We start from the raw sequence: 12,647 nt of genomic DNA on the forward strand, positions 1-12,647 counted from the left end.
TGAGAATAAAAAAAACCCTGTAATTGTTCAGCCTTAAAACCCCAATTCCAGAGAGTACTTATGCACATGACTAGGCTGACCAGATAACAAGTGTCAAAAATGGGGACAGGAGGTGGGGGGGTAATAGGTGCCTCTGTGAGGAAAAAGACCCCAAAATCAGGACTGTCCCTATAAAAATCAGGACATCTGGTCACCCTACATGTGACTAACAAAGTATGTGAGCCATCCCACTGATGTTAGTGCTTCCAGTTAGGAACACGCTTACATACATTGATGAATTGGTGTCCCAGTTTGCAGTAATTCCATATTAAAAATAAATATTAAAAATAATAATTACAGAATTATAATTAGCCTTTCCATTCAAACAGACCACATACCACACCTGAACTCCGCCACCTTTTCCTATTCTACTTTTTACCAGGTTACTTCTCCCCCCAAAAAACTTGTCAATTTGGATGTTTGGTGTAGTAGATGGTTGTGTTGAAAGAGGTTAGATTGGTGCTCTTTCCCCCAGTAAGCAAGATAGCATGCACCCCTTAACACACACTAACTGTTAGTTTGTAATTAGCTTGCCCGTACCCCATCACTCAGGTTTATTTGCATTCACATACCCCTCTCCCCTCAGCCCCACCAAAATCAAGTCAGGTTTGTATGTATCCAGCACCGACCCACAATACATTTACTAGCACTGCCCCCAGTATTAAGTCTGTGCTCACATGCACGCTTTATCAGGTTTGTGGCCCACCGCCGGATCCCATTACCTCTGTGTGCGCCCAGGCTAAATTCATTCTTGGGTGTACACCACAAACAAAATTATATGTGACTAATGAGAGCAGGAATAGGCCATTTGAATTAAGATTATCAAAGTTTCTCATTGTCACCTCTAAAATGCAGCTCCCCATTTGGTGGAATAAGTCAGTTACTACCCAGGAAAAATACGGAATTCTTCTGGAAAAGTCTAACAACCCCAAACCTATTCAGTGCGGGGGGAACTACTTCCATTCATTCTATCAGGCCTTTAATAAAAAAAAGGGCAATGCTGAGCAGAGAATTCAGTTGAGCTTTTTGACAAGATCACCCGAATCATAAGGAGCAGCCATGCCTGTGGGGGAATCCCAGCTCGCATTTCTTAAAAGTGAGGAAAAATTTGTAAATATCTCCCTCAGAGATTCTCCCACAGCCTTCCACTCATGGGCAGGAGGAAGGAGGGGCGGGTTCATCCGTAGCCTTCCTCATGGAAGTGGCTGTCGTTCCATCTCCAGACTCAGCAGATTCTGTGGTTTCTGCACTGATCAAAAAGGTCTCTCCAGACACAGAGATCTGCAGCATCTGTCTCAGCTCTTCACGCATTAGACTCCCCACCCCCCATCTTTTCAGTGTTAAGTAGTATTTTCTGGGGCTGCTCCAGTGCATGCAGTTGCCTCAGACAGCCTTTTAAAGTGTCATTTTTGGGCAGCTCTCATAATGAGGTGCAGCCCAGCAGAGCTGCAATAGGACTGTCCCCACCCAATGGGGGTCTGCTCAGTCCAGGCCCGACACAGATCATAACCCTATGGAGAACAATCCATGGCATCCCAGGAAAGAGGGAATGATTGGTGAAGGCAGCCGACCCTATTCCACCTCTGCCCACCTGTTGCATCAACCAGGCAAGGTACTAACAAACTTCAACAGGACTTTATTTTTACAGTGGAAACCTCTTTACCAAGCTGCTGCTGCACACTCTAAGGCTAGGTCTACACTACCCGCCTGAATCGGCGGGTAGAAATCGACCTCTTGGGGATCGAATTATCGCGTCTCGTCGGGACGCGACAATCGATCCCCGAATCGACGCTCTTACTCCACCAGCGGAGGTGGGAGTAAGCGCCGTCGATGGGAAGCCGCGGAGGTCGATTTTGCCGCCGTCCTTACAGCGGGTTAAGTCGGCTGCGATACGTCGAATTCAGCTACGCTATTCGCGTAGCTGAATTTGCGTATCTTAAATCGCCCCCCCCCGTAGTGAAGACCTGCCCTAACTCTCACTCAGCCTCCTCAACTCCTCCCCCCTCCTTCCTGTCCTTTCAGATTACCAACAGCCAGTGCTCCCAGTTCTAATAATTACAAGCACATCTAAACACCACATTCCCTCCTCTCTTGAAACTCTCCCAATTAAAATAAACATTGTTGTTCTAACCACAGGAACAAATAGGAAACAAGACACTATACTATTGGCAGAAATATTACACTGGAAACACTGCAGATACTACATAACATAGTCTTTAGTCCAGACAGGTGGTCCTCTGGGTCTGACAGACCGTCTCTCAAGCCCCAGTTCCAGTGCAATGTCTTGTTGCATTGGTTCTACGGTGAAGTCATCCAATGCAGACTGGGCGTTGGCATAATCTCCTCTTGGTGCATAGACAGGTGCAAGATAAGAAGCATTCCATACCCGCCCATCAGAAAGTCGATAGTGTAAGGTCCCTTCTTTATGATTTTAAGAGGAGCTGTGAATTTATGGTCCCCTTTACGTAAAATTCCAGGTTTTCATATTCTAACGAAGGAACCACACTCAAACTTTGGTTCCTTAGCACCCCACCGCTTGTCTGTGAAAGCTTTATACTTTGCTTGGTTCTATTCAACTGTTTTTCCCACATCATCCTCATTTGGGGCATCAGGTCGTGCCTTTAACAATCCAGCAATGTTCAGTTTAGTATTCATCTGTTTCCCATGCAGTAACTCTGCGGGTGATCTTTGCGTTGTGGCATGTCGTGTAGCCCGGTATGCTTGCAAGAAATCAGTAGTGAAGGGTATCCACAATCGCCCTTCCAGTTTAGCTGTTTGCAAACTCTTTCAAACTTCTGTTAAACTGTTCAATTTCCCCATTGGCTTGAGGGTAATATAGGGATGACCTTCTGTGTTAAATGTTCTTCTCTGCTAGAAAAGTTTCAAACTCCAGGGAAGTAAATTGACTACCATTATCAGAAACCAGTTCTTTGGGGTTACCTTCCCTGCTAAAAACTGAAAAGAGGAACTTAATTACTGTAGCAGAAGAGATTTGCTATGTAAACGCTACCTCAGGCCATTTACTGAAATAGTCTATTAAAGTGATGGCATAAGGACAGTCAATTGGAGCAGTATCAAAGGGTCCTACAATGTCAATCACCACTTTTTCCCCATGCAGATTCAGGAAGAGGAGCAGGCTGTAATGGAGGGGTACATGTCACTGCTATCTTATCATGCATTTGGCAAGTGACACCGTATTTTATGAATGCTTCAGTTTGAGAGTCTATCCCTGGCCACCAATACAGATCCCTTAGTCGTTGTTTGGTTCTGACAATTCCTTGATGAGTATCGTGTGCCAGATGTATGAGTTTTGACTGTAATTCTTCTGGCACAAGTAGCTGGTGTGTACCTCGTAGCACACAGCCATCAAGCAAAGAAAGTTCATCCCGAACTCTAAAATAAGGCAGCAAAACTGGGCCCAGTAACCCTAAAAACCTTGACCATCTCTTTGTCAGAAATTCCCGTCGTTTTTGTTGAATTGGACACATTGTTCTCTTGTAACTGCAGTAACAGTACTTGTAATAAGCGCAACTTCTACAGCCTCATCCTCCGTTGGACCATCTGGTGAAGGCAAAGGCAGGAGAGAAAGGCAATCAGCTACCACATTTTTGTTTCCAGGCTTATATTCCAGTTCATAATTGAAAGAGTAGTCTTGCAGACCATCTAGCAATACGACATCCTGCTCTTACCAGTCCTTTCGTGGTGAGCAACGTCGTCAAAGGGCAGTGGTCTGTGCGCAACTTGAACGTGCGGCCCCACAGGTAAGTTCTCCATTTTTCAGTAGCCCAGACACAAGCAAGTGCTTCTTTTTTGACTGTAGAATATTTTCTCTCAGCATTACTTAGTGTCCTTGAAGCAAATGCAACAGTCCTCTCTGTGTTGTCCTCATGAAGTTGTGGGAGGACAGCCCCAAGTCCATAATCAGAAGCATCAGTAGTTACAATTGTGGGCAATGCAGGACTGAATAGTGCAAGTACTGGACTATGTAGAATCAAGTCTTTCACCATTTCGAAACTAGCTTGTGCATCCGTTGTCCACACTAAGGTTGAACTTCTCCATAGTAATTCTCTCAATGGTTCAAGGACAGAAGCATAATTGGGAATGAATTTTGCATACCAGGAGGTAAGACCCAAGGAGGAACATAAGGTTTGCAAAACTGTTGGAGGAGCATTTGAAATTGCCAGGATATGATCTGGATCAAATTTTAGTCCAGCCTGTGAAATTGTATGCCCCAGAAAGGAGAGTTCAGTTTGTCTAAATTTGCATTTGGACCTATTGAGCTTGAGGCCTGCTTTGCTGATGCAGTTTAGTACAGACTGCAGGTTATTGTCATGCTCCTCAGTAGTATTTCCAAACACGATAATATCATCCAAATAGCACTGAACTCCATGTTGATTCTTCAGAATCAATGACAAGGCACTTGGGGCTGATGCGAGACAGTATGGAACACGTTTAAAACAAAATAGTCCCTCATGTGTAATAAATGCTGTGAGGTCTCTGCTATCTTCATGCAACATAACCTGGTGGTATGCGCTCTGCAAATCAAGAGTAGAAAATATCTTTGCTCTACGGAGTTCTGCAAATACTTCTGTGTGAGGAAGAGGATGGCTGTCAATCACAATAGCTTTATTTGGCTCCCTTAAGTCCACACAAAGGCGAATGCCTCCACCCTTCTTCTGCGTCACTACTATAGGTGAAACCCATTCCGAGGAGTTAATCTCTTCAATAATGTCCTTTTGAACAAGTTTTCTAAGTTCCTCTGAAACAGCTTCCCTGACTGAAAATGGTAAGCAACGTAATTTCTGTCGTACAGGCATCACATTATTCCGCATTTTTAATTTATGCAGAAACCCATAAGCACAGCCGAGTTTCTCCTCAACCTGGTGTTGGGTCCCAGCTGAAACTGGTGTGTGTACCGCAAGAGTGCTTTGCTGAGGAAGATCAATTAATCCATTAACTACCCTGAGATTTAAAGCAGCCAATAAATCTCTGCCAAGGATAGGAGTGCCTTTGTGGACAACGTAGAACTCTGCAGTTACACAGCAATCACCAAAAGTAACTATTGCTGGCAGGCAGCCATGTACTGAAATATGTTTTTTCAAATAGCACACCAACTGAAGTTTGGGTTCAGTAAGAGGCACATCTTTAAAGTAATGCAAATGGATGGAATCAGGTAGTATAGATACTGCTGAGCCAGTGTCCAACATTAGCTGACTAGAGTGAGATTTGCCTGAGGGTATGGCAGAAACATTTACAGTGCACTATCTGTTCTGGAATATGTGCAGTAGTGAGTTTGTCCACACTCAGCACAGTAACATCTGGTATTGTAACTGCATGCACCTGTTGATTGAACTGGCTACTGCGACATACGTTAGCAAACTGCCCAATGCAATGATTGCACTGAGCTACTTTTGTTGGACATCCTGTGTAGCTTGCAAGATGTTGTGGGGATCCACAGCGAAAGCATGCTTTTACTGTATTTTGAATTTACTGATTCAGTGGCTTTTCATTAGTTTTCCTCTTGCAACTGTTTGTCTGCAGCGATAGTGAACTTTTCTGCAAAGGAGTCACAACCTGGACTGTGCCTTCTGTATCTCTGCTCATTATTTTAGATTGAGTCAGCTACAGCTGAAGCTGAGTAGCAATGGTTATTGCTTTTTCTAGTGCAAGTTGTGGTTCTAGAAGTAAGCGTTCTCTTACACGAAGCTGGTCTCTAATCATCTCATCTGCCATATACCCAAAGTCACAAGTTAAAATCAGACTCCTCAGGGAAGCAATATACTGCATTATAGTCTCCCCTGGTTTCTGCTCACGCTGGCGAAATCTGTAGCAATTAGCTACTACATTCACTTTTGGAACAAAAAAGTTCTTTAATGCAGTGAGTGCAGTCTCATATTTATCGTCTGCAAGGGGAAAAGTGTAAAATATATGCTGCCCTTCTGCTCCAAGGCAGTGGATTAGCAGAGCATGCTTGCTTACTTCAGAAATCTCTGTAGCACTGATTGCAAGCAGATAAGTCTCAAACATATGAATCCAGACAGTAAAAGCAATTGGAGGCTCACCTGGGCTTTGCAGAAAGGGTGCAGGTGGGTTCAGAGGCAGAAGATCCATCCTCGTCGCCAAAATGTTGTATCAACCAGGCAAGGTACTAACAAACTTCAACAGGACTTTATTTTTACCGTGGAAACCTCTTTACCAAGCTGCTGCATGCCCTGTAAGTGTCATTTCTGTGCAGCTGACATGGCGAGATGCACCCACCAGACCTGTATCGTAACCTGTATGGAGAACACCCCAAGAGGGAACTATGTGCAAAAGCATCTGACTCCATGGAACCTCATCTCACCCAACACACCCATGTGGCACAGGTAAGAGTCACAAGCAGAGGGCTCTATCCCTGCATGGATCCTCTGCAGCAGGCTCTGAGGCCCTTGTAACCAACTTTTCTCAAACAATAGACTAGTTGTTTGCCTACTTGCTGCAGGGGAGATGGAAGTAGGGGTGTTGAGCAGCTTCAAGTAATATTAGCAAGTGAATGCATGGTCTCCATTATATACAGGGTTTACGGTATTGTTCAATGGCTTTCAGCAGCCACACAACAACAATTATTCCAGCGCCCCTAAATTGCTGTTACCATACAGATTTACTGAAAAAGATTATTTGCCCCCCTTCCATTACCCTGTGATTACTTTGTTACCTTATCCTCTCCTAGTATTCATACTACTTATTTCCCTCTCTCCTCAACATCTTCCTCTGGACTTCACCCTCATGTGGAATACACATCCCCAACACCCATGTAAAGTAATGGGAGAATGGGGAGCACAGCCCATGGCAATCTGGGGGCTCTGGTAAGTCTGCTTTACAGAAACTTTTATGTAGCTGATGCAAAAATCTGAAATTTCTTATTAAAGTGCAGGAGACTTGGGAGACTAACCAGATTAATATGCACAAAAATGTTTTCATGGTTTATTCGTGTGATTCTTCCTTTCCAATTTCAGTGAAAACAGTTTTCTTTTTGGATGAAAACACATTTTCCTGACATAATGGAAAAATCCAGCAAAACAGTCTTTGCTAGGGGAAGAATACCAGAAAATGAAATGTGACCATAGAAAACAAAGAGGCTTAAACAAAGCAGAAGAGTTTCCCTGCCCATGCCAAGGGGAAAGCAAAAGTCAAAAGAGAAGGAACCAGCAAAAATGGTGAACACTGATTTTGATTTTTTAATTTTTTTTTTTTGAATTATTACAACCCAGGGACATGTCTGTTAAAAATACACAGCATGACTTCTCTTCTGGCCACACTGTAAATCACAATCATCCATGTGGTTACCTCTCTAGTATGTGTAACTAATTGCTCATCCTGTTTTATGAATTACCCTCCATTTTTCACCACTGTCAGCTACTCAGAGTGACCAATAGGACATGATGTTCACACCATCTAACTGCATCTATTCCTCAGCTACAGTGTGTGTGTGTATGTATATAACACACACACACAGATCTGGAAGTAAACAAAAAGTGAAAAAAAGCTTCCATTCTTGCAGAGCGCACTCTGTCTCCTTTGTTTTCCTAGAAGGAAGATACTGATATTTTCTGGTGTCTCCATATTAAGTGTGCTTTCCAGGTTGAAGTTGAAATTTACCAATATTTTTGGGAGGCCTAACATAGGTGCTGCCACACCCCCTGGCTTGAAGTGGTTTCCTTCATATTCAGGGTTTACAGTTTGGTTCAATGGCTCTCAACAGCCCCACTATACAAATTGTTCCAGCTCCCCTGAGGCCTAACCCTTTCCTCCCACTTCCTCTATGCCTCAAAACTTTAAATATACCTACACTATTTTTGTTTGTCAAATGAAGAAGGTTATGAATGGGAAGTGTAGGGTTTGATGAATTGGGGGTCTTCTCTCTACCACTTCTGAAGTGTGGATGATCTTATTAAATTATATCTTTAAGTTAATGTATCATGAAAAGCCTGTATGTATGTGGTTCCACCATGAGTTAAAGGGGTTGTATATTGTCATTTGTGGTCACTTTCACAAAAATACAAAAAGGAGGAAGTGTGGTAAAAGAACTAGAAAGCAGTGAATTAAACAGAAAGAAAAAGACTGAAGCCTCCAGGAGGGAAAAACCTTAAACGAAAATGATGAAACAAAAATTCTGCAGCCAAATATTTAAATTCAGAGACATGAAGGAAAGACACAGCAGTCTACGTAGGACCCTCAGCAAACTCCAGGCTCAAAGTTCCACACAAAGAAAAGAAGTGGAAGACATCACCATGACCACCAGGTGTTTGCTGCACATTTGCCTCATGCTGCTCTTCTCTACAGAAATCTCATCTCGGCTCTGTACCATGCTTCACTTCCAGCAGAACAAAGTGAACAAAGAAAGCTTGGAGCTTCTGCAGAAAATGAGCGGAAATTTCCCCTCACAATGCATAAATGAAAGGGCAGCTTTCAAACCCACCCAGGATGTTGTCCAACTTCCAGTGTCCCAGAAGGAGAATGCCAAGGTGGCAATTCAAGAGATCCTCCAAGAGATCTTCAACATCTTTAGCAAAAACCTCACTCAGAGTGCCTGGGATGAGACTTCCATAGTCCGGTTCCAAAATGGACTTTACCAGCAAATTCAGCGGCTGGAGGCATGTTTGAGAACACAGATGGAGAAGGAATTAACCAAACTGGAAAGTGAGGAACTCCAGCTCACCAGTCGGAGAGTGAAAAAATACTTTCAGGGGATAGATGCTTTCCTTAAAGAAAAACAATACAGCCTGTGTGCCTGGGAGATCATTCGTGTGGAAATACCCAGATGTTTTGTACTTATTGACAAACTCACTAGAAGGCTTAGTAACTAAGGTACAGTACAAATCTTTTCCTTGGAGTAAATGAATTAACATTACTGTAATTTATACAGCTGAATAGATATAGTAGATATTTTATCTCTCTGCTTATATAGGGCCTGATCCTTCTTCTACAGGGTAAAATGGCCAAATAGCAACTGATTTCCATGGCAGCAGCTTTAGGCTCTTCCTGTGCTGGAAATGGATTTGCAATTACATGGATTTATTTTTCTGTGTTTCTACTATTATTTATTTTTGCACATCTTCATAATCTCTCACATATCAGTACTGTTGTGCAGTAGGTAATTGGCAGACCTTGCAACAAAGTATATATATGTGGTGTGGGAGGGAGGGAAGTATTATCTGATGACCAAAGTACTCTGACTTCGACATATGTAGTGTGTTTCTATGATCATCATCATTGCTATTAATTAATCTGTCCTCATGAGAACTATTTCTAGTATTCCAAGGTTTGAGAAGCTTCATATTTTTTTTAAAAGTCTCTAGGAACATACTAAAAGACCTGCAAGCTTAAATGGGGAAAAGATATTTTCATTTAATTTATTGAGATCAATTCAATGAAAATTATATTTTTTCCCTTTGTGTTTCAACTATTTCCAATTTCATTTCAGCTCTGCATCCTGCAACTACTAGGTTAAAACAGAAGGATGCAGTGGAATCCCTCTTCTCTGCTGATTCTTCCCACGGTGACGTCTAACATTTCACAACACTTGATGTGTTATGCAATACATTCACTCTATTACGGAATTCCAACTGCACAAATTACATTTTATGTGATAATATTCTGTTAATTTACTGTGTTTAAAATGCAAAATTAAGGGTATTGATGCAAAAAAGTTTCAAGACAATTAAGAATTTTAAAAGAAAGGGTTAGACCTTAAACATTGTTGACATTATGGGTTTGCTATATAGTTCTGTGGTTCAACTCTTCTCTGATCAAATCTCACCTCTGAACTGTAACATGCAGCTTAACCACAGTATAACAGCATAACACATGTGAACTGGAACAGCTTCCAAACAAAGGTGTGTGGATAATTTTCCTATACTGTCAGAACAAAGAGAGCGATTTCAGGTGGCAGCAAGAAGTTCTCAAGTTCTGAAAGTCCCTGTGGGAAAATGCCCAGGTGACAATCCAGGAAATCTTCCAACACATTTCCTGCTGCTTTTGCAAAAATCTCTCCCAAGCTACCTTAAGCGGGAGTTCCATTCAGAGGGTCCAACTTAGACTCATTAGCCAGCTGGGCATCTGGAGACATGTTTGGTTGCAATGATGGACAGTGGGACTCTTACCAGGAAGGAAGGAAGGACTTTCAGCTCACCAGGATGAAAGTGAAGAGATACCAATTATTTCCTCTAGCAGAGAAGCCGTTCAGCATCAGTGCTGGCAAGAGAATCCAAGTGGAATTAAACAGTTTTCAACTATAGGACAAATTCACAAAGAAGTTTAGAAATTAAACACATTTTTAGAAGTACTAACCAAAAATCAATTAACATTTTATACATGATTTAAAATGAGATGCAGCGGAATTTTAAAAGCTGTTGCTGCTATTTATTCTATTTGTGTATTGTGGAAATATTTTCAGATCATTTTATGATATTTGTAACAGGATATTTATGTCAGTCTATTATTTATTGCTCTTATTTATAAATTATCATAGATAAATTTGAATAAATTATTTTATACAAAATGGCAATATATAGTGGTAGTGATTTGTATCAAATACCCATTTTAAAAAAATCCAACAAAAAACTATCATTGTTCAGCCTTAAAACCCCAAGTTCAGAAAGTACTAATCCACACGACTTATGGTATGTGACCCATCCCACTGATGTTCGTGCTTCCAGTTGGGAACATACTTAGATACATTGATGAATCAGTGTGCAAATTCACTGTACTTCCATATTAATAAAGTAGCTATGGAGTGATAATTAGTCTTTCCACTGTAACAAACCATGCACCAGACCTGACCTCTGCCTCTTTTTCCTCTGCTACTTTTTCCTTGGTTATTTTCCCCTACCAAATAACTTCTTGTTGTGGATGTTTGGTTTAGTAGATGTGTTGGAAGAGGCCAAACTACTGGGTGGGGGGAGAGAGGGCACCAATCACCAACACTATGCACCCTCAAAAACACACCACTTAAGTTAGCATTTAATTGGCTTGCTCATAACTCCATCAATCAGGTTTGTGTGCATTCACATACCACCTGCCCACAATACATTTACAAGCACCGCCCCCGACCATTAAGTATGGGCTTCCATGAATGCTTCTCATTTGTGTGTCCCCCACACACATTCTGTTCCATTATTTGTGTGTGAGCACAGAACAGACTAAATTCATTCTTGAGTGCACACCACAAACAAAATTACATGTGAGTAATGAGAGCAGGAACAGGCCATTTGAATGAGGATTATCAAAGTTTCTCTGTCACCTCTAAAATGCAGCCCCCAGTTTGGGGGGAATATGTCAGTCAGTTACTACCCAGGAACAATACTGAATTCTTCTGAAAAACTCTAACTACCCCAAACCTATTCTGTGCTAGAGAGAAACTATTCCCATTCATGCCATCAGACCTTTAATAAAAAAAGGGCCATACTGAGTGGAGAATTCAGTTGAGCTCTTTGACAATATCACCCGTATCATAAGGAGCAGCCAATGCCTGTGGGGAATCCCAACTCGCATTTCTTAAAAGGGGGAAATTCTGTAAATATCCCCCACTGAAGTTCTCCCACATCCTTCCAATGGTGGGAAGGAATGAGGAGGAGCAGGTTGGACCCCAGCCTTCCTCACGGAAATGGCTGTAGTTCCATCTCCAGACTAAGAAGATTCTATGATTTCTGCACAGATGACAAAGGTCTCATCACTTTGCATTACCACCCATTACACTCCCTGCCCCATCTTTTCAGTGTCAAGGAGAATAATCCATGGGCGTCCCAGGAAAGAGGGAATGATGGGTGAAGGCAGCAGACCTTACTCCACCTCAGCCCACATCACACATGCTTCCATGTGCAGCAGCTGAGATGCTCACTCAGAGAACTCTATCACTGCATGAAGCCTCTGGGGCAGGTTCTGTGGCCTTTGTAACTAAACTTTCCTCAAACTATACACTACCTCTGCGCCTATGTGCTGTTGATATACAGATTTACTGAAACAGATTCTGTTCTTTCATTACCCTGTATTTACTTTGATGCCTTGGTCTTTCCTGTTAGTATTAATAGTATTCTTAAGGGCGGTTTAGGTTGGACATTAGGAAAAACTTCCTAATTGTCAGGGTGGTTAAGCACCGAAATAAATTGCCTAAGGAGGTTGTGGAATCACTGTCATTGGAGATTTTAAAGAGCAGGTTAGACAAACACCTGTCAGGGATGGTCTAGGTCAGGGGTGGACAAACTATGGCCCACGGGCTGGATCCGGCCCACGAGCCATTTTAAGCCAGCCTGTGAGCCGCACCAGCGGCTCAGCCCCGCTCCGGCACTCTGGCTGGGGCATTGGCCCGAGGTCGGACCACACGGCTCAGCCCCACTCTGGCGCTTCAGCGGGGACACTGGGTCAGGCCCGCATATCACGGCTCGGCCCCATTCTGGCCGGAGCACTGGGTCAGTTGACACACCACATGGCTCCCATCAGCCAGTATGGCCCCACTCCGGCTCCTACGTGCTCCAATGGGAGTGCAGTGGCGGTGCCTGCGGATGGGGCAGCATGCGGAGCCACCTGGCCGTGCCTCTGCGTAGGAGCCAGAGAAGGGACATGCCACTGCT

General features: G+C 42.9%; 1 protein-coding gene across 1 annotated transcript; it reads left to right on the plus strand.

The window, feature by feature from the left end:
- Positions 1-8,309: 8,309 nt before the first annotated feature.
- On the plus strand, positions 8,310-8,885 carry LOC135880589 (interferon beta-like). Its single transcript, XM_065406932.1, has one exon. The coding sequence runs from the start codon at positions 8,310-8,312 to the stop codon at positions 8,883-8,885; it is 576 nt and encodes a 191-aa protein (XP_065263004.1).
- Positions 8,886-12,647: the final 3,762 nt, after the last annotated feature.

The sequence above is a fragment of the Emys orbicularis genome, chromosome 6, assembly GCF_028017835.1.
Source record: "Emys orbicularis isolate rEmyOrb1 chromosome 6, rEmyOrb1.hap1, whole genome shotgun sequence".
NCBI classification, from domain to species: domain Eukaryota; kingdom Metazoa; phylum Chordata; order Testudines; family Emydidae; genus Emys; species Emys orbicularis.